Source organism: Pseudoliparis swirei, chromosome 20, assembly GCF_029220125.1.
Source record: "Pseudoliparis swirei isolate HS2019 ecotype Mariana Trench chromosome 20, NWPU_hadal_v1, whole genome shotgun sequence".
Taxonomy (NCBI): Eukaryota; Metazoa; Chordata; class Actinopteri; order Perciformes; family Liparidae; genus Pseudoliparis; species Pseudoliparis swirei.
The window spans coordinates 9,589,391-9,612,188 of NC_079407.1; the positions used below are offsets into that span (position 1 = coordinate 9,589,391).

The 22,798-nt window shown below is 39.8% G+C and overlaps 1 protein-coding gene across 2 annotated transcripts in view; it reads left to right on the top strand.

The window, feature by feature from the left end:
- The first annotated feature begins 558 nt into the window (after positions 1-558).
- pipox (pipecolic acid oxidase) overlaps positions 559-22,798 on the top strand; it is a 31,367-nt gene continuing 9,127 nt past the window's right edge. Inside the window, exons 1-7 of one of the 2 annotated variants that reach the window (XM_056440662.1) lie at positions 559-981; positions 4,851-4,999; positions 10,019-10,232; positions 11,375-11,557; positions 14,302-14,454; positions 17,443-17,592; positions 20,062-20,137. In XM_056440662.1, the coding sequence (XP_056296637.1) occupies positions 871-981; positions 4,851-4,999; positions 10,019-10,232; positions 11,375-11,557; positions 14,302-14,454; positions 17,443-17,592; positions 20,062-20,137 (1,036 nt within the window). In that variant the 5' untranslated portion in view covers positions 559-870. The remainder of the gene's footprint in view (positions 982-4,850; positions 5,000-10,018; positions 10,233-11,374; positions 11,558-14,301; positions 14,455-17,442; positions 17,593-20,061; positions 20,138-22,798) is intronic. The other variant, XM_056440663.1, reaches the window with a different exon arrangement.

Here is a 22,798-nt window from a genome sequence, read left to right on the forward strand (position 1 = left end):
ATATGTTCATGCCACAACATTTCATTTCTGTGTTCCAGGTTTGGACAGTTAAATATAGCCAAGCTGTCACAGCCTTTATACAATACTTTTCAATGTTTGTCCAATTGTTAGCGTTCTATCCACCTGAAATAATGTAGCTACTGAGAATGGTAATGTGCAATGCTGTCAAATTAAAACATTATGAAATGCAATGACAAGACATACTTATTTCATATTTCAATTTGATCTTTTAAATGTTGGCAGCTTATTCTAGTTATACTATACAATGATTTCAGTTTAAACTACTTTTTATTTTAAAAAACTACTATTGTTATTAATAAAATGGAAAATAAGTTGATTTCTCTTCTCAAAAAACACTTGTTTTCATCGGGAAAAAGATTTTATAATAACTCTGACACTAAAATTAGTCAAGTAAAAACATCAAAGTGAACAGGCATAAAGACAACACGAATGATAGCTGGTCCTCCGTGGATCCGGAAAAAAAATGCAGATCCGTTCCGGAGCCTATGACGCATCCGGGACGGATCCGGAACGGAGTCAGTTTGCTATCTGGGATATGTTGGACTTTAGAACACAGTGTGTGTTCTAAAGTCCTTTTGTTGGACTGTCAGGTACTCGTTTCCGCTCACACTGGCGCAGACCAGTCCCGGAACGCAGCATTGTTCCTAACCGGGTACAATCTCTACACCAGGGCCTCTCTGAAGAGCTTGCTTTGTGGGGCACACTCTGAGCCTCTAACAGGAATAACTCAGTGGCACCAACAGCCTGCGCGAGCGTGCGACCTCCCTTCGCGTGAATCGGGCGTTCCCGCATATTGAGAAGACGCTTATATGCGCGCGTGCTGTGGCGTCAGCGCTAAACGGAAATAAGATGTCGACTAACGGGGAGTATGACTGCATAGTGATCGGGGCCGGGGTCCAAGGCTCCTTCACGGGCTATCAGCTGGCAAAGAGGAACCAGAAGACTCTGCTACTGGAGCAGGTGCGTCCCACAGGGAACCGCGTTCCATAAGATCAGTGTTGAGCAATCCCAGAGAGACGTTCCCACATGGAGCATAATTATACAAAGTATGTTCAAGTTGTATAGTAGTGAATCAGTTTAGGGCTATTACCTACTTCCATTGGTCAACTTGTGTTGATGCAATGTATACACAAGTTAACCAATTGTGTGCGTGTGAGATCTGCTTTACCGTGGTTAAACACTTCTGATCTATTGTATTTGCACGTTCAGCAACACATCAACTTGTTTCAACTTGCTTCAGTGAACAACTCAAGAAGAAGAAGAAAATGTAATAAATCAACAAATAGCAAAATAACGACGTTTGTGTTTAATTGCAATATAAAGTCATATTTGGGAGCGAGCACCTGAATTATCGGTGTGTAATGTTTAATTATATTTTCAATTCATGTATTTAAACACAGCCTTCTTAAACAGTTTCTGCCTATAATATTGAGACGTGATGGCTCTGAAAGAGTGAAGTTTGACATTTGTGTAGGCTCTGTTGTTAAGACAATAACCCCACTAAGCTATCACATCCTTCATGTTTATTTACTATTCGTTTAAAATAAAATACATGAATGAATACACCTTCAGAAGACCAGACCCAACACGCCTTTATATAGCGTCTCCGACATGAGGCACACGTGCGATCAGTTTTCAACTAGCCTGCTGCTTGTTGGCACATGGTGACATCGATATCAGGCCAGGCAATCAGCTCATTCTCTTCTTCAAACTTTGACATTTCTAACTCATTTGTTTTTAAGACTATATTCAATATTATTGCAGCCTACGTGGAGAGAAATTGACTCAGCCTCACACGTCTCAACATAAATCATTGGGTACAGCTAGATAATTCCAGTGTCTGCGCCCATTGACAATTTCTTTCGGGATCAGTTGTGAGGAAATGCCACACAAAAAAAGACTTTATAACAGTTATAAAGTATGTTCATTATTTAGGTTATGCATTTATTATTATTTTGTGTTTATATATTTAAGGCGCTGTCTTTGTTTCCGGCTTTTGACTTCCTGACTTTCCGGTTTTTGACTGTCTGATGAGGACATGACAGACCCAGCGTTAACCATGTTGACAGCACCGGCTGTCGGAGAACAAACTCACACGTACCAGAATACATTTGCATCAGTGACGTGCGGTGAGGTTCATGGTTGGTGAGGCACTGACTCCTTTAGTGTCAGATTGACAAATATATAAACCCAAAAGGTTATAGCTTATTCAATTGGGGGGGGGGGGGGGGGGGGGGGTGCTAGTGAGTTTTTCTAGTGAGAGTGAGCTCACCTGTGTGTGCGGATGTGTCGGCGCGTATCACGGCAGAGCGATGTGCGTTATGGGAGCGGCGGCGCTGGGCTTAGCCCAGAGGAGTGAAGCAGCGAAATGTGTAGACATATAAACACTCTCAGACAGCAGCTTGCTGTTACGTGCGCCTGCTGCCAGTCTGACTCCGCTGTTTTGGGTGAATGACGTCACGTGCGACCTGGAGGTGTTAACCACTTGTGTGCCAAATCTTTTTTTGTTTTTGTTTTGAAATTAACATTCGGGGCTAATTAAAAAACATCCGGGGCTTTAGCCCCGGGTTTTTTAGCCTAGGGACGCCACTGGTATAGAGTGGTGTACAGAAACACCGATTTCAATTTTGACCTTTAGTGAAATATTCAGTTGTTTTTAAAACTTAATTATGATACTTTAAGCAATTTAATACAGATTGCTCAACACAAAGCATGAACAGAAAAACAAAGAATATTTTATTTAAGGCCAAAATTTAATTTTTTAATATTCTATTGTATTTTTCGTAGTCTAATCTATTTTTTGTAAGATTAAAATGAAAACTGTTTGTTTGTTTGTTTTTACCTTTATTTGGAGATGAATAATGATGAAACCATGCGCCTGTCCTTCGCCACAAAAACCTCCGTTACTTTAGTTTTAAAAGTCTACCACAGTACCCGTTGGCTCACGAGCGCCCCTTCAGTGCGGCAGAGTACTATCTGCCTCACCCTGTGCCTTTTCACTGCGGTTTTATTTCCCATCAGCAAAACTAAATATGTCACTTACAAACATTACACTTTAATGGTTCAAGACATTAGCCAGACTGTGGAAAATCAGGGCAAATAAACGTATCTGCAAACATTATATTGGCGACATGCAGAGATACGGCAACCAGCACGCGCCAATTGCATGTATCCACCCAGTTTGTGATGGATTGTGCATTCAGAGGTGAGGGTTGACTCGTTGCTGCCGCACCTCTCGTTTCATCCCTGTATTTGAACAGGAAATAGGCAAATCCAGCGATTTTGACTATAAAAATGTTCAAAATTAGTCATACACAAAGATCAGTGGACAAATATTAATATAAATTTGATATTATCATGATTTATTTTTTTACCTGTCGTGATCACCCGCACGTCCCTGATTTGCATCAACACAAGTAGACCAATTAAAGCAGGTAATACGCATGAACTGACATTGTTCATTATACAACCCTGAGCTCATGGGCCCTCTGAGCTCACGGGCCCCCTGAGCTCATGGGCCCCCTGAGCTCACGGGGCCCCTGGGCCTGAGCCTCCTTGCGTGACGTCGCTGTTATTAACATTGTATTGATATGAATATGATGATATGACACGATGCGCCATAGCCGGTATATGCTAGGCTTAAGTCATTCATGTCATGGTCATATAATTTGCGTTATGTTGTCTGCTCAGCTCCGGTATCGTTGTTCCATACGGACTGTTTTGTTAGCGATGTAAAAAAAAAAAAAAATTTAAATGTTGTTTTTTCTGACTTTTTTTTTGTTGACTTTTTTGTTTTGACTTTTTTTTTTTTTTTTTTTTGCGGGTGGGGGGGGGGGCCCTTGACAGGTCCAGGCCCAGGGGCCCGTGGTTTCTTAATCCGTCCATGGGACCACTGAGTTAAAGTGATGATTTTTTAGGAACAAGAAGGTTCCTTCGACATTATCTAATAATGCAGATGCTGATTTAGGGCCTTTGTCAATATAATGTTCTTTAGTGGTGCATATAATATTGACAAACACATATGTGATTAATTAAATTACTTAAAACCAATTGCCGAACAGTGAATCTAAAGGCTTCAGGCCCCTTAGAGGCAAGGCTGTTTTAAGGTTGTTTTAAATATAAATACATCTCAAGGAAGCTGTTTCTGGAACACTTCCAGTCCATGTTAGAAATGCAATTGAAACGTCACAAAACCGCACAACCTACCAATCTACTGGCATGCAGCTGAGTCATTATGTAATACTTGATGTGTAATCAGGCAGAGACCTACAATCAAACTTAATAGATTGGTACATATTTAGTGGTTAATCTTTCCAGGAGTGTGGAGGCTGTTGCAGCAGGAAATGAATGCACATGGTTTTGGAATCACATGTTCAACTATCCAGACGGTTCTCATTCACTCATTGTACTTGCCTACGAAAAGTAATGCACTGTATTTCATATACAACCCGCCTTGAGCCAGAATGTCTAAGGAAGTCAAAGGGCAACAAAGAACACGTAGTATGGAGGCTGGGTTGAACAAACACAGGACTCTTACCCAGGAGACCACTGAATGTGTCCCATGTGAATCCAAAGGTCTTTTGTTATGTAAATAACCCTTGCCACCTACAAACTTGGTTATTTTATACAACAATTCAAACTTATTTTAACTTAAAAACCTTTTCTTAAAAGGGCTTGTTGCTGGACATTTATAAGAGAACACATGAACGATTTGAAATAACTTTTCTTGAGAGATCTTCTGTGAGTGCACGATTTGCCATTTCCTGGATGTTATTCCCAAATCAAAGTAATTTAATTTTAACCGTGTGTTCCTATGTTCATCTTTCCAGTTTGTCCTACCCCACAGCCGAGGCAGCTCCCATGGCCAGACCCGCATCATCCGCAAGGCCTACGAGCAGGACTTCTACACCCAAATGATGGAGGAGTGCTACGAGCTGTGGGCCCAGCTGGAGCAGGAGGCGGGTGTCAAACTGTACAGGTAAGCAGTCAGCAGAAACACACACAGAGAAAACCCATTATACAGAACACAACAAAAGCGTTGCCAGAACACAGAGGTTTGTCACATTCAAGGTGCTATGTACGCACAAAAGCAGCAACTCAATCTACGGGAGCCATGAATGCATGACTTTCTCATTACCTCCGGCATCACTGAATCACCCCTTGACAGCTCCCATGCCTTTGAATGTGGAACAGGGGCTTTTTTCATCTCACTAAACCTCTGATTTTCATACGCAGACTGGTGAGGAATTTGTGTGTTTCTAAATATGACAGTGGCATCAAACTATGAGGTACCCTCCTCTGGCACTTTAACTTTCCTGGCCATATTGTCTCTGTTTGTTCTCAGTACCAGAGAGCTGAATAACACATTGATGTATTAATCATGTGTCCAGGTACCAAGCCACGCCCACATTGTGTTCCCTCAAAACACAGTGCGCTTTGTCATTCTATGCCCCCGTCTGCAGCTCATGACTGATTAGTCCACAACTGAAAGCCACCTGTGCCCTGGGGCTTTAAAAAAAAAGGTGTTCATCACCATGAGAAATATACAGGCGAAGCTGGTGTGAGCAATGCCTCAAAACTACTGCTGCTGCCTCCGGGACAGATGGAGCCAATCGTAAAAGGAATAGGGCAAAGCTAAGTGCCAAAAAATCTGAAAATGTTCTCAACATACAGTACATGGCAACATGTGTGCACATCTAGAAGCTGAACTTGTGCCACCAATCACCAAGTCTGACATGTTGGACTAGATGAGCTATTATATTTATGATCCTACACTAGCGTGGCTTTTCCTTCCTCTGTCACACACTCGGAAACACAAAACCACACAGAGGGAGACATGGTCATTAAATGTTCTGATGAATGGCTGAAGCTTTTTACAGGGGTTGCTTGTGCTTTATGACTGCTGACAGATGTCGGAGCAGCCTTTAGAAAACACTGCTGGCAAAGGGCGAGTCAGCCATCTATCAGCCAGATTACTGAACCAGACCCTATTTTTCTCAACCTCACACTCTGGGACTCAGTTACGTGTGAGTGTCCTGCTGTATTACTGTCTACTGATCATGTGATGTCCATTCAAATGCCAATGTTTAGATCCTTTTAAAGTTGCATTGATCATTCCTTCCATCTGACTTCATTTTATTGTATTTCTATTTCCATGGAATATTTTCTTGCAACCACGCAGATACTTGCTTTTTTGTATTAAGTGCAGTGCAATTTCAGATCTGAATGCCAGATAGCAAAACTAATTTGGAAAATAAAAATTAGGCTAATAGCAAAGTAATTACCATTATTTTGTGTGATCCATAACAGTTTACAGACTGACTTCCTGCTTCAAAAGTTGACCAACTGTCTGATTGGTTAAGTCTTGTCTATTGTTGAGTAAAATAATGTTTATACATTGTGGCCAGTCATGGACATTTCAACACATGCATCTCCTCTACATAGATATTGGAGAAATAAAAATGGCACAAAACCATCAGAAAACAGTCAGAATGGTGCATTTCTAGTTCCAACCAGTTAGTTCAAAAAGCAACCATCATTCCTGTACTTAAGAAGTCTGCGGTGTCCAGTCTAAATGTCTACCACCCTGAAGCACTCAGCCCTATTCTGAGTAAGTGATTATGGTTCTACAGCACATCCAAAACATCATCCCAGACATGCTTTATAGCGGGTGAATAAACTGCCGAGAACATCATAAGTACTGATCTACCGAGCATTGGTGATATTGGTGGCAAGAGGTTCCTGCTAACATTGCGTAACCTTGTGTTGTAAAATTATAAATAAAATAAACCTGGAACCTTAAAGTTGAATGTATTCTGTCTGTTTTAGCCAGGTGTGTTGTGTATGTCACACACAAATGCCTGCACATAAGGTTCAATTCAATTCAATTCAGTTTATTTGTATAGCCCATTGTCACAAATTACAAATTTGTCTCAGAGTGCTTTACAATCTGTACACATAGACATTCCTGTCCCAAAACCTCACATCGGATCAGGAAAAACTCCCAAAACTCTTCACGGGGAAAAAAAGGGAAGAAACCTTCAGGAGAGCAACAGAGGAGGATCCCTCTCCAGGATGGACAGGTGCAATAGATGTCATGTGTACAGAAGGACAGATTTAGAGTTAAAACACATTCAATGAAAATAACAGTGTATGAATAGTTCGTAGTAGGCATATTCCACGATGGAGACCTCCACGATCGATCAGGCAGATGGAGGTAGAGAGGAGGAGTGGGCGGAGTCTCAACAGGGCAATGACTGCATATTCCACGACCCAGACCTCGATGATCCATCAGGCAGATAGGATCTATGACGTCTCATAGGGTCCGATGACCCTATGAGACGTGAAGTCAAAAGGACTCCGGGGAGAAAGCAGAGTTAGTAATGTGCAATAGAGAGATACAAATTCATCCATAAGGAGAAAGAAAAGAGGAGAGAGGTGCTCAGTGTGTCCTAAAACGTCCCCCAGCAGCCTATAAGCCAATAGCAGCATATCAAGGGGCTGGACCAGGTGAACCTGATTCAGCCCTAACTATAAGCTCTGTCAAAGAGGAACGTCTTAAGTCCACTCTTAAATGAGGTGACTGTGTCTGCCTCCCGGACTGAAGGTGGAAGCTGGTTCCATAAAAGAGGAGCTTGATAACTAAAGGCTCTGGCTCCCATTCTACTTTTTAAGACTCTAGGAGCTACAAGTAGTCCCGCATTTAGTGAGCGTAGCTCTCTAGTGGGGCAATATGGTACTACAAGCTCCTTAAGATATGATGGTGCATCACCAATCAAGGCTTTGTAGGTTAAGAGAAGAATTTTAAAAGTAATTCCTGATTTTACGGGGAGCCAGTGCAGAGCAGCTAGTGCAGGAGTGATGTGATCTCTTTTCTTAGTTTTAGTGAGAACACGAGCTGCAGCATTCTGGATCAACTGGAGGGACCTAAGAGACTTATTAGAGCAGCCTGATAATAAGGAGTTGCAGTAATCCAGTCTCGAAGTAACGAACGCGTGAACAAGTTTGTCATCTTTTTGAGACAAGATGTGCCTGATTTTTTAAATATTACAAAGATGAAAGAATTCAGTCCTTGAGATTTGCTTCACGTGGGCGTTAAAGGACAAGCCCCGATCAAAGATAACGCCAAGATTCTTTACAGTGGTGTTGGATGCTAGGGCAATGCCATCTATAGAAACCACATCACCAGATAATTGATCTCTGGCCACTACACTGTAATAACATCTTCGAAAATGTTTGAAGTCATGTCCCTCATCTTCTTTCAGAACATATATGCTTTGCATCTCTTCTTTTGTCTACTCATGTAATCCCCATTCAAATCCCACTCATCTGCTATTGTAACTTGTGAACTTGTCAACTGAACCTACACAAAGCCCCAGTATGAAAAGATACATTTACAATAGCTTTTCTCTTTCATATTAATCTTATACTAAAAAGATGGTTGTTCAATTGGCTGTTATTAGTGTTGCAGGTGGCTTTTTTCTCAGCACCTCAGGAGTTTGTCTGGATTGTACATATAGATGCTTCTGTAACTCTTCTAGTCAATTGCAAAGGTTAGATGACAATTAATGCAAACAACCAAAGTTGGTCACTTTGCAGCATCAGTACTAACAAAATAATGTGTGAAAGAGTGAACGTTTATCTTAATCAGCAGTAAGTGTGTGCTCTGATAGATGCACATTGGTTATTTTTTCTTTGATTTATATTAAAGGAGACTTATTTAAGGCATTTAAGTGTTCTTTAATATGAATCATAACAGAACATATGGGCTGATACATTTGACAATTTTACTGAAATAGTGTTTAACACATTTCTGAGTGTGACGGAATAGTCTCGGTGTTATTTGGAAATGGCACTGTGGACACTTGTCTGAATGAATATATCATGGATTGATCTGTCATGAAAAAGCATGAAAGTTTGGATTCTATAGTATGTACGTCCAACCCGGGGAAGACCCAGGACACGCTGGAGGGATTATATCTCCTAGCTGGCCTGGGAACACCTCAGAATCCCCCAGAAAGAGCTCGAAAATGTTGTGGGTGAGAGGGAAGCCTGGGTCAGCCTGCTGGGTCTGCTGTCACCATGACCCAACGCCGGAATAAGCGGATGTTAATCAAGGGATGGTTAAAAACAAATCATGAAAAGTCTAAAGAAGTAATAAGGACATTTCTTCCAATACATCCTTTTAAGGTTGGGAAGAGAAAGAACAAAGTTAACAAGGATACAGAAAAGGTTCAATTTAAAAAATTTCAATGGAAATATTTTAAACTCAAGGTTCACTTACTACCTTTTCCTAAAGCCTTTACATTAAAGTGTCGTCATGTGAAGTAATAAGATAAATGTAGCGTAATTTTATAGTTTTATAGTATATTAACAATTATGTGATCAGCTAGTTATATTTACAACCCTGAGATGCGGTTGAAAGATTTGTATAAGCTCGTAATTGATCTTTGAGTTGGATTGATTTGGTCATGCGTACAAGAAATAACTCAATACCTTTCATATTTAATCCAATCTTTAGCATACTGACAGCCCTAGCAGGCTAATGCTGTCCTGCATCAATCATTTCTTGTTTTTTACCTTTTTCAGAGATTCAGGGCAGGAAAGTGAATAGTATAATGACACACAACATTTACCTAATATAGTTAAGAAATATAACAGGTAAATAATAAAATAATTTGTCAGTTACACGCATCTGTCAAAACTTCCTATTTCAACTTTGACATTCCATGCATAATATTTGTTTATGCAGTAAGGATATTACCAGTCTTTACCTGGCTCTACTTACACTTTAGTATCCAACCAGTGTGAAGTTGACCTCTTGTAGTCAGTGCCCTGTTATATTCTTCTAATAATACTATGATGTCCCCTGGATTTAAATGTCCTTTAACATTAGTACTAGCAATCTTTTCCAGTTGGTGATTTGTGAAGGATTCAATGTGTAATCACCATTTCCTACAAATGTTCTACCTTCATCTCCATTGATCTCCCCTCTCAGACAAACAGGACTCGTGGTGATGGGACCAGAGGACAGTCAGAGTTACCAGCTGATGAAGGACACCCTGCAGAAAAACAAGGTTCCTATTGCAATCCTGAACCGTGACAACTTCTGCCAGCACATCCCCAATGTCAACCTTGCTGTGGGATATGGCGCGGTGGTGGACATAACCGCTGGAGTTCTGTATGCTGACCGTGCACTCAAGACTGTACAGGTACAGCATGGATCCTGCTGATAGAGCATTATCTATGTTAGCTTCTGTATATATATATATCTATATATATAGATATATATATATACAATTTTTAAGGTGTCTTGGTTAATATGAAAGTACACACGGTCCTCATCCTGTCCTTTTGAAATACATTTTGTAGGCAACTGCCAGAAATGATCAATGCAAAATGTGCAAATTTGCATAAAACATACATGTTCCTTTATATAATATGTTCCAGGATTCATGACAGAAAGCTGTGTCTTGGTAAAGAAATATGTACCATAATAAAAGGACTGAAAAATACCAAGATGTGGGTAATTGAACATATTTCATGCCTATTGATTGAATCTAATAATAGCTCACACCAGGCATATATTTCAGCAACACATTCACATTACTGGACTCTGTCAGCACTGAAAAAAAGGCACTGGAAGAGAACAGACTCATCCATGGCTGCCAGGTCGTGCACAAAATACTGCTCTGTTATTTCAGTGAGGTGTCATTTTCAATTGACTGGAAAAGATTGTTCAGGCACTATTTGTGAAGCAGCAGTCAATTCTAAATCAAACCTTGTAGTGACAGATAGATTGTGTATGCTCATGCCGTGATTTAATACTCTCTTTAGTGTTATATCTTAATAGGTATCGCAATTGATTTGTCTTATTTCAGTATCTCAGAGTAGCCCGTTTCTTAATGTCTTTTTTTTCTTCTCTCTTTCAAAACAAACTTTTTTCCCATCATTTTCTCACAGTAGCTGCTTAATTTGTCTGTAACAATTTGCCTGACATTTCATCCAAATGTTGTGACGTTCTGCAAGGGCAAGTGAAATAGTATGTGGCATTGATAGTAAAATAGTCTGGATACTCCTCAATTTAAATTCTTAACATCTCCTCCCATAATTCCCCAAGCAACTTCCCTATCAACCTTCATGTAAAGGACTGCAACCACTACAATGTACTGTAGGCTTCTTGTTGGCAGTACACAGTCTATTTAGTTCCATATTAATAACATTTTCTAAGAAACATTACATATGTCTTTGTGGAGACTACATTTCACGGATTAGTGAATTTGGTAAAATACCGTAACAGAAACACTTTCAGTGAATGGTTATCAGTAACACATGTTGTGTCCTGTTTTCCCAGGGGCAGTTTGTGAAGTTTGGTGGGGTCATTAGAGACAACGAGAAGGTAACTGACATCAAGCCTGGCCCTGTTGTGACAGTGTCAACCTCTGCTGGTATTTATCGAGCCAAGAGTGTGGTGATCACCGCTGGACCCTGGGCTAACAGACTACTGGCCCACACTGGCTTACAGTTGCCACTCAAGGTAATCAATTATGTGGTGTCCCACGTGAAATCATGTTTGTATAGATGTGTAAATATCAATATTGTAGTCTGGTGTGAATTTCCAGAGGATTCAAGAAATTCAAGAAGTTAACATACATGTTAATGATACCAAATGCCTGGTTTTGTTGGCAGCACTATGTGGTTGTTTTACTGCAGATCAAAACTATAGGATAGGATGTGCTGAATGTAATCAACCTGTGTTTACCTGTGGTTCGTGAACAGATTGCAATTGTGAGAACCGAGATGTGGCTGTTCAAGGAGACACATTTTTTGTTCAATAATGCATTAAACTGCATGAGTTTGTAAACAAATGTTTTGATGTAGATTTACTGTTATTAAGGCTGCATTAAGGCTTTTCTCGGTTAGCTGATTAACAACCCAAAACAAACATGGGTTTTACAACTAGATTCATGGCTCACTGACAGTCAATTTCCGTCACATGTGGCTCCATAGAGAGCAACAACTCTAAGCATGATCTACAGTATGGCGTGTGGCATGTGTTTATAAAAAAAAGTGTGTGTGTGTTTGTGTGTGTGTGTGGGGGGGGGGGGTGTATGGTGTGAATCTTTCATACATAAGGCCCGAGATACACAATCAGCCACACATTTCACATCAGATTAAACTCAATTTGGAGTTATCCATCTCTAATCCTGCTTCCCTCTCTTTCAATGCCCACCTGAACATGCCACAGAAACAAAAGCATTCCTCCTCCATATTTAAAGGGCTCAAAGGCCTTAGTCAGCCAGGCAGTCTTTTCCATCTCGCAATATGCCACACAGGCTGAAAAGAGAAGGTGATAGGAAAACAAGCAGACAGCTGTTAAAGTGGAGAATTGGAGTTGATATTGGAATTGCATTATGCAGGCTAGCAGCAGGCTGGGGGGCTAGAGAATGCCATGCCTGAGTGAACTGGTGGCATAAGCACAGGCTCTGAGCTCATTGACTGGTCCCTGGGAATGAGAGCACGGCCGGTTAGTTCATTACATTTGAGAGCTCCTGAACAATGTGTCCTTATTATTGCCACTCTCAGATGGACGTCATTTGTACAGCCATGTGTAACACATTTCATTAAATCCCAATTCTCCCTTCACCACCGCAGAGCTACTTTGGTAATTGCACTTTGAGTAGACAGAAACAAGTGATGAGGAGGAGTGAGGGGGTGCTATGGATGTTTTATTGCAAGCTGCTATTTCTGTGCCAGTGTGTATTCATTAATGTGTACGGCTTCATGCAGAGAAGTGTAGTATTGAGTTGTACAATAACTATATCATTCATGAAAATAAAATATATCATATCTGAGGTAACACACACTCACCAACTACTGCCTCGATTACCACGACTGTTGATGTGAACATTCAAAACCTCAGAAGACAATGTTTAGGGATGGTAATTATCTCTCCTCTAGCGCCACCATCAGGCCTCTAGGAAAGTTATGATCACATTTCCATTAAATGTGGTGGCAATATCTATGGTATTTGCACATTGGACATTCCAGAATGCTCATCTGCAGTTCTCAAAAAGGGGATCAAGTGATAACTTGATTGGTCTCATCAAAAGATTTTCACAACTGTAAATTGTGAAAGAGAAAAAATGTGTGCTACGTTTGGGTAGAAGTTTGTTATGTGATTTTGCATGTTATTTGAATATTTCTATACATCTCAACATATGTTATAATTATTATATATTATACAGAGTATATTGTGCAGTGGCTGTTGAAAACATGTCTGTTGAGAACGGAACGAATGTTTGGCCTGTGTTGTTGCTGCCTGCAGCTGCTGTTGACCGCTCATACAAATAACTTCACACTGGACACTGTGCTTCCTTGGGCCCTGAGCAATACACCTGCCATGAGATAGTTGCATCCCCTGTGGTGGAGCAAGCTGTACCCAGCGTGCTGGTCAGTGGTGGAACAGTTAATAGGGGTTATCTCTCAACACACTACACCGTGTACATAACACACCACTAGGAACTCACACTTACTGGGGGGACTGTAATTCAGAGCGGGTTGTCCTTCAATCAGAGGATCGTCAGTTTGATCCCCGGCTCCGCTAGTCCATATCGATTTTTGTCCTTGGGCAAGACACTTAACCCCAAATTGGTGCCAAATGCCCATCAGGGCATTGCACTGTGCTATCATTAGCACTGTAAAAGCACATTGAAAGTAGGTTGGGTCAACAAAGCATGATTGCATACTGTTTCCTAACAGTACCAGTCAATTTTTCTAACCATGACAAAAACAAATAAGACAGCAATACTTCCCTATTATCATGTCTGCCTTGAAACAATAGGAAAGACTGCTTTTGCTTGTTGTAATCAATCCTCCCGGTCATAATGGCCTTTGAGATATATGTTCTAATCATACTCCTAATGGAGGGAATGTGTAAAAAAAAAATACAGTTGTCATTCTGGGCAAAACTATATTCCAAAGTGTATCCATGAGGAAGGGATCTTCAGTTGGAACAAAAGGTATTTTTACAAGAAACATATTGACATCCAGCTAGTGTTGTAAGTTGGTGTAGGAGCCTATTTATTACTTTTGTTTGGAGTATAAGTTGGAGTAGTGTGCTCTTTACACAGCAGCTAGTGCTTGGGAAACCCTCTGAAAGTAGTTTTGTTCATCAAAACTAATGCCCCCATATGATATGTCCCATCATAAGGTCTTAAGTGACAGCTATATCTCTGGAACTTGGCTGGAACTAATGGGTCCCTTGTTTCACTACTATAGGTGGTGAAGATCAACGTGTGTTACTGGAAAGAGAAGGTTCCAGGGACATATAACGTGAAGCAGCGCTTTCCCTGCGTCTTGCTGACCGAGTGCGAGGAATTCAAATATCACATCTACGGCCTCCCGTCCAATGAGTACCCGGGCCTCATGAAGGTACAGTACTGAACCCTCAAGATTAGAAGACTCTTGATTCTTTACAGAACCCTCAATTTCTATGGTAATAATGTAAAAAAGATTATTCCTGATCATTTATATTTGAATGTTTTATCTTCAGTTTTCTTTTCTCATTGATAATTTGACTTAATTATTCTACAATCTAAACCAGTGCTGTGTGTGCACTGAAGTAAACATTGCTCTTGATAAAATAAAGATACAGGTACAAAGTGCGTAAACAATGATGTGGCTATAGAACACCAAAGCATTTGTTATCGTACACCCATTAAATCATTTTGCTAACAGCATATAGTAACATTTTTCAAATGCAGGAATGGAATTTTATGTAGCTTTGACTAAAAAACACTATGAAACCTTTAATGTATACAGTTAGCAAAAAAAAGTACCTATGCTTAATTCACGTCATTCAGGAGGGTTGCTGCTTCTAACTTTGTTAGGTTAGAACTGTAGTGTTAGCTGAAGCTAGCAACTAATAGCAGGATAATGCTTTGTACCTAATATTACCAAGTTAGTCACCAAAAGAGGTCAACATAAGAGAACTAAAGTATACAGTAACTGATTATAGACTAACTAGACTAACTACTGTAATGACAAAAGACGTATGTACAGTATAGCACTATCTAATATTAACAAAATCAATAAAACAAGTCAATAGTATCAAAAGCACTTAGAAAAGAACAACAATAAGAAACACTGCCCCTCCCCATCATGCAGGAGGAAGATGGAGTGGTCGTATTGACAATAAGCAACCTTCTGCTGACAAAGGTTTGCTGGTAAAACGTTGTCATATGAAACCAAAAAGTATGCGTCCAGTTATGTATGAGTTAGTTAGACTTTGTACGTAATTTTTGTGCTAAACCAAACCTAAACTCAGTCAATAAAAAAACAATCAATCGTACCGAGCGATACAACACTATACCAGCTAATCAGTAATTATTTCAGAATTATTCAGAATAAGAAAATCTGACTGCCAATCAAACTCGAAACAAAGTGAGTTGGGAGAAGAGCTTTATCATCTTTTCCATCCAAGAGAAGTCTTCAGTGGTGTGCTCTAGAAATACTTTACAGTTCTCAAATGGAAGATATTGCATCATCTTCACAAAACCTCTTTCAGAACAATCAGTCATATCTCTCCCTCTAATATTAAGTCTGTCTCTCCCCAGCTCTGGTTCCCTAATTCTGCTGATTCCTTTCATGAAATGGAGGCATATATCCCACGAGATGTGGCGTGTGTTTTGGTTCCGCCACCTGACAAATTCCTTCACGGTGGTGGTAATAGTAGTTTTCTGCTATATTAACGCTCTGTATACGGTACGGAGAATATGTAATGTTCAACATCATAAAATAATGATAGATAGACGAGCTGGAAGGTTGCTTTTGAGAACCACGTTGCCACAGTGGTACTATTGCAGTCAAAAGAATACTGCTGCAAAGTCAACTGGAAAATGTGATTCGTCCCAGCTCAGCATCAGATTAGTTGTGCGAGTTGTGTTGGGTTTTAAGTCATCTAATGGCACATCTCTACGCAATATGGCGGGCCAGCAGGAGCTCACAGCCTAATAGCAGACCACATGCATAGAAGAGAGGAGGAGACAGATGGTGACGCCATGTCATATTCTGAGACAGTCACATATGTTATGTGGTCCAATATTTGGACCACATAACATAGTTTGACAAAAATCAAGCAATGATGCAAGAATAATATTGTAATTTCTCAGATATTTTTTACAAAATTACAGCATCAACTTGTCAGAAAGTTTTTTTTTTAACTGCAGCTCTTGTAAGACTGATATGTAAAACATGTCTTTCTTTCCTTCTTACTAAACTTTACACAAAACATTACCTGATGAATCTAATGGTATTAGTTTCATTTCACACCTGTTTTATTGTACTCATTATGAAATCCTTTATAATGTGTGCGATTATTGTTTATACAGTGTTAGGAATATGCTCTGGGGGTCGGCTGTTGCTCATGGGGATGAGTGGTCGTCCTGTAATCAAAGGTACCCGGTTTGATCCCCATAGTTGCATGTCGAAGTGTCCTTGAAGACACTGAACCCCCAGTTCCTCCCTGTGCGCTTCCCTGCAGCCCACTGCTCCTTCATAGATAAGGATGGGTCAAATGCACAGAAGAATTTACCCATGGGGATAAATAATAGTGAAAATGTCTTCTTTCTTATGACTGTAATTATAGCATTATTAGTATATGTATCCTGCATTATAGACATTAAATTAATCATAGAAAATGTTACATAATTTGACTTTATATCTTTAATGTTGTATTTAATAATATTCTTTCACTTGAAGATGGCATGTGCTGTGTGTATTGATTTATCGTCTAGCTACTCCCCTGCACAAGTTGTGAAGACATATTGCAAGTAGACCTCTTGTATGTACCCTAACGGACCAAAAAGAGATATGATATTCACCATTGTCACCCACACAAAAACACAGATACAATCTCACTATTGTTGACCAAATTACAGATGAATACTTTGTATTCTACAAGTTTACTTCTGACATTTTAATAGAAATTGTGTGTGTCTTAGATCATCATAAAATAGAGGCTCATTTGGTTCTATTTGGTTACCATTTAATAATACAAACGTATCTTCCCTGCATGATATGCTAATCCTAGATGTGGGCTGCTGAATGGTAAGAGCTCAAGGCGAACAGTGATGCTTAAGGAGTGCCACAGTGAGTCTCTCTAACATGATTGTGATTCAAATGGTAATGGTGCTGGCATAAATGACCCAAAGACCCTTGATAACTGAATACTAAATTAAGAAATGTTGAATTTATAAACATGAAACCTCAGAAATTCCATAAACGCCGCAAAACACAGTCAGGGTTGGATGGTGTTCAATTATAAAGAACGTTAGCTGCTATTCATCTGAAGTATGCAGGGCTACCAAGCTTTGAGCATTTGATATCAAACTAATATAGATGATGTCATTCTGTGTGCAGATATGCTACCATATGGGCAGTGAGACAGACCCAGACCAGAGAGACAAGCAGACAGACAGGTCTGATATTGACATCCTCCAGCGCTGCATTGCTCGCTATTTTCCTGGCCTGGTCCCTGAACCTGCTGTGGTGGAGAGCTGCATGTACACGGTCAGTATACACACTTCACTTCACCGTACATCAAAGTGTTGACATTTCAGACTCAGATGGTACAGCAGTTTGATGACATCTATGAGTCATCAGAAAATATCCGATAATTAAACAAACTGGCCAGGCTTATTGAATGATACACTCATTTCAAGGACTATGAAGATATTCACACTTCAAATGCTTCTATTTTGTTAATTAAAGTGTAACTTTCAGCCCAAGGTCGGAGCATATAACTGCTTTCCATTTGTCTAGGAAATAGTTCCAGTACAACCAATCGGAAAAATGAGGTGTGTGTGTGTGTGTTCAGGTTTAGGTTCAGGTTAGAATTAAGTTTAGGTTAGCTTAGGGTTATAGGCCAGTGTTTACCACATTTTTTATAACTAGAGACCGATTTCTTAAAAATTATAAACCATCATGATCAAATTCATAATGGACCTTAGCTACAAATCGTGAGAAGAGCAAATGTGTGTGTTAATTTATACTTTTTCCCCCTGCCAGTTCCTCAACCCCTAGGTATAGGTATACCAGATATTTATAAGAGATGCACGTTTGATTAACCACAACTTTGTTTTATGCACGTGTTATTGAAAACCTAAACACATGTTCAATACTTTGATGACATGACACCAAGTGATGGCATTGAATTGGAGTTATCTTCTCATTCTTAAACTGTAAATGTTCATATACAGGACTGTCTCAGAAAATTAGAATATTGTGATAAAGTTCTTTATTTTCTGTAATGCAATTAAAAAAACAAAAATGTCATGCATTCTGGATGCAATACAGATCAAGTGAGATATTGCAAGCCTTTTATTTTTTGTTATATTGCTGATTATGGCTTACAGCTTAAGAAAACTCTAAAATCCTATCTCATAAAATTTTAATATTTCCTCAGACCAAGTAAAAAAAAAGATTTATAACAGCTGAGTGTTTGTCAAGGCTCAGGAAACCCTTGCAGGTGTTTCGAGTTAATTAGACAATTCAAGTGATTTGTTTAATACCCTACTAGTATACTTTTTCATGATATTCTAATATTTAGAGATAGGATATTTGAGTTTTCTAAAGCTGTAAGCCATAATCAGCAATATTAAAAGAATAAAAGGCTTGCAATATTTCAGTTGATTTGTAATGAATCCAGAATGCATGACATTTTTGTTTTTTGAATTGCATTACAGAAAATAAAGAACTTCATCACAATATTCTAATTTTCTGAGACAGTCCTGTATATTACATTAAACCCCGCCCTAAAAATGTCCATACAGTATAAACATTTCCGGATTAAGGAGATCACTTTAGCAGCAGTGGGCTGCTGTAATGCACTCAGGGAGCATCTAGGGGTTCAGAGTCTCGCTCAAACTTTGACATTATGAACATTATGTAATCGCCAACCTGTTGGTAAAAGGACAATTTTACTCATTGGCAACCCCACACATCAGTTAAACAATATATGTTTAGGTGGAGTTAACTGGATTGCTTATTCTTTCCATTTCCTCTCAACAGTTAAGCAAACAGAATATAGCTGGACCTTCATATGAGATTCAATGCTATAAGTAGGCTTCCATTATCAGAACGATATGAACATTCAGGCTCCTTTATGTGGCTCAAAGGTGTACTGCAGATAGAAATGTTGAATAAAAGACTGGAAGAAATTGTGATAATTTATTTGATGAGCCCAATAATATCTCCTGCGACCCACCTGTGGGCCCCGACCCAGTCTTTTATGACTGATTTATTAAGTCAATGAGTGTCCTTGCAAAGATAGAAGTACACAGCGTGTGTGCGTGTATGTGTGTTTGTGTGTGTGTGTGTGTGTGTGTGTGTGTGTGTGTGTGTGTGTGTGTGTGTGTGTGTGTGTGTGTGTGTGTGTGTGTGTGTGTGTGTGTGTGTGTGTGTGTGTATGTGTGTGTTGCGGGGGTGGGGCTTGTACAGCTGCTCTGTCCTTCAGCAATACACACAGCAAGCTGTTGTTACCACGACCACACACTGAAGCTGTAGGAAAACATAATCTCTGTGACCTTGTCCAATGCCCCTGAAAATCCTGACAGTCATGCTCTTTTCTCACTTAAAAGAAAGTGTTTGGTTCCATTAACAGTGACTTTCAATGGAGGACAGAGAGTTAAATTACATGTGTCTCTTCAGTTGTGGTAAAATGTTCCCCTTTGTCAGAGTTTATTATGTATTCCGCGCTGGACTCATCCAGTTAAATACATTTTCTGCAATGACTTTGATAGAGAAGGCGTGTGTGTGTTCTTGTCTGATGGTACTCTGGAAAATCTACAATTGCTATGTCAGTTTGCTATTCATGGTAGAATTAAGACTTAATTTATTATACTATTTAATATCGTATCGCTCTTGACGAAATATGCAGAAACTATAGTGCTTTCATCGACATGGAAGCTGTGAGATACCAACTCCGCCCTGAGGTTCCAAACCCTCTCATTTATATCTGGCTCCTTGTGTTTTTTGCAGCTAACGCCTGACCATCATTTTGTGCTGGACCGTCACCCCTCCCACAGCAACATTGTGTTTGGAGCAGGATTTTCAGGTACGTCACAATATAAAAACAAAATATTGTGAACCAAATCAAAGAAGATCTATGTCAGGGATCATAATTAATAAGTGTGTTAGCAGGCATCATCCCACTGTTAACATATCCAGAGCTATAGCGGAAGTAGAAATGTCCAACTCATCGTTGTCAGCATTGGAATTAAGCTTCCTTTACTTAATCTTTAGCCTAGTAACAGCTGAACCCTGCAGCTGTCCAGCTGTGCGAATGTATTGAGAGCAACTATTAGGAAGCTGTACAGTTATGTAGGAATCTACAGCCATGCTAAAAGCTCTGTGAGGCTGTACTTGGCCATTTGGTGCTTTGCACTAAATACTTCAATGCTCACTGTCAGTGTTACATGCTGGTGTATAACAGGTCACGTTTACTATGCACATTATTGTAGTTTAGTGCATTCGAACATCTGCAAATTAGCACGAAACACAGAGTAAAGTGGCGACTAATGGAAATGGCCTTGTTTGTTTAGGCACTTGGTCAAAAACCAAAGACAAATAATTTGTCTTTTGAGTTAATCCTCTGGGCACTATGAATGTCGTGTCAAAATCTGGTCCGAAGTGGTGGGCATCATGGAACACATGAGGACTTTCAAAATGCTCTCCCACTAGTTGATCTCACCACAGCAGCAGTTGTTCATCTTACAATCATTTATTACATTTATTTTTGATCTAGAAATAATTGCTGTTGAAATGAACAGTAGAAACAGCTCAACAAGTCAAAGAGCAGAATAAGTTCATCTGGCACCTTGTACTCCAGATGTGGGCTGATGAGTGCCAGCACAACAACTGCAGCAGCCTTATGAATCTGCATCACTTGTTTCCTCCTCAACCAAGAAAGTCAGAGCCACATAGTGAGCAGCACAGAGCAACACTCGACAAGCTGTGCATGTGTGTGTCAAGCCCAGACATAAAAGCTCCAGAGGTACATGTTTGTGGTTAGAGGACCACGGTCATTTGAAACAGACTTGCATTTGAGAGAGGCCTTCATTTATTCAGACGGTTTTACCCGTTATCTTAATACATTTTAATTGGAGTAAGTCCACAATGAACCTTGTCTGGCATGAAGAACTAAAGCGCTCCCTTTTTAATTTGATGTAGATAATGTTTGCTCTCTAATACAGACACTCTCGCACTTCCACATTAATTCCATCTATATATATATATTCTTATACTCACGTGATTATTAATCCCACTGCATTTCTTGGCAGAGGTTTGGTATTTACCTCGAGAATAAGGGTCTGCACAGCCCATTGGTCAGGGCATAGGATCTGAACAAATCAGGTTACTGGTACCTCGACGAGCATGGACGCCTGACCAATCCGACCACTTGAATGTTACTGTGGGGTTAATAAAATGAAAAATGAGCAAGCATGAATCCAAAAGTGTGTTTAGTGAGGCCATGACACTGCCTTGAAATAAATACCAAATAAAATCAAAACTTAAACTATGAATGCAGGTTAGACAGTGTTTGAAGTTTTAGTTTAAGGCTTACATTTCAAATTACAAGCTAGTCAGATGCAATTAACAAATAGATATATTAAAGATAAAAAGTGTGATGGATGTGTCTCTCCTATTATTATTCTTTGCATAACTTCTCATTATGGTCTTCAGTTTTTGTCTACAGTTTGCATGATTTTAGGATGCTAACAGTGAGTGTGGTTGATTGAGAAACTAAGGCTTTTAAAGTGAACCTCTCTAAACTGTGTGCTGCAGCTCCACCGCTGGTTGTGTTAGTGATCGGAAAAATCAGCTTCTAATGAGTTAGAATTTCTGTGTTCAGCACAGAAGAATTCCCAGGACATGAATAGCTTAACTTTGCTCAAATACCAGAGACTACTCCAGAACGGTCCCATTTACGCATGCACCCTTTCTTTTTTTATTCATGGCAGCAGACAGAAATCGAGGTTTCATAAGCAGTAAATACCAACAACTGATGCAGTGACTGAATCTCAAAGTGCCTGTCTCCTCCTGTGGGGCTCCTGGGTTTGAGCTCTTAACAGGTCAGGCTGTTTCTGGAACAGTGTGTCTTGCCCAAGGACACATCACATGGACTAACGAAGCTTGGGATCGAACCGCCAATCCTCTGATTGAAGGACAACCCTGCTCACCACTAATCCACAGTCACCTTTAGCATCTTTATAAGACACCAGGATTTAAGTAACTACAGTGTAAACTTATTAGTGCCATTTTGGTACTTATGTTAAGCCCAACCATGATGCTTCTCCTAAAGCTAAGATGGTGTGTTGCCCAAAGCTAAGCAATTCTTGTTATTTGAATTCACAGCGTTAACCACGTGTTTACTGAAAAAGACACATTAGTGGGTCTGACAACGCGTTACAGGGACCTAAGCAGCTAACTAGAGTTAACATCAGAGGATCGGCGGTTTGATCCCCGGCTCCTCTAGTCCATGTGTCCTTGGGCAAGATACTTAAACCCAAATTGCTCCCGTAGGGATGAATTATGGTGAATAATGTTGCGTAGTGTTAAAGAGCTTTGAGTGGTTGGAAGACTAGAAAAGCTATACAAGTATACAGTCCAGTTACCTTTTACCATAATTAAATCGGGAAATACTTGTTTCAAATTTAACAATACATTTATTAAAATTGCATAACATTAAAATAGTGCAAAGTCAATTGGACTCCAT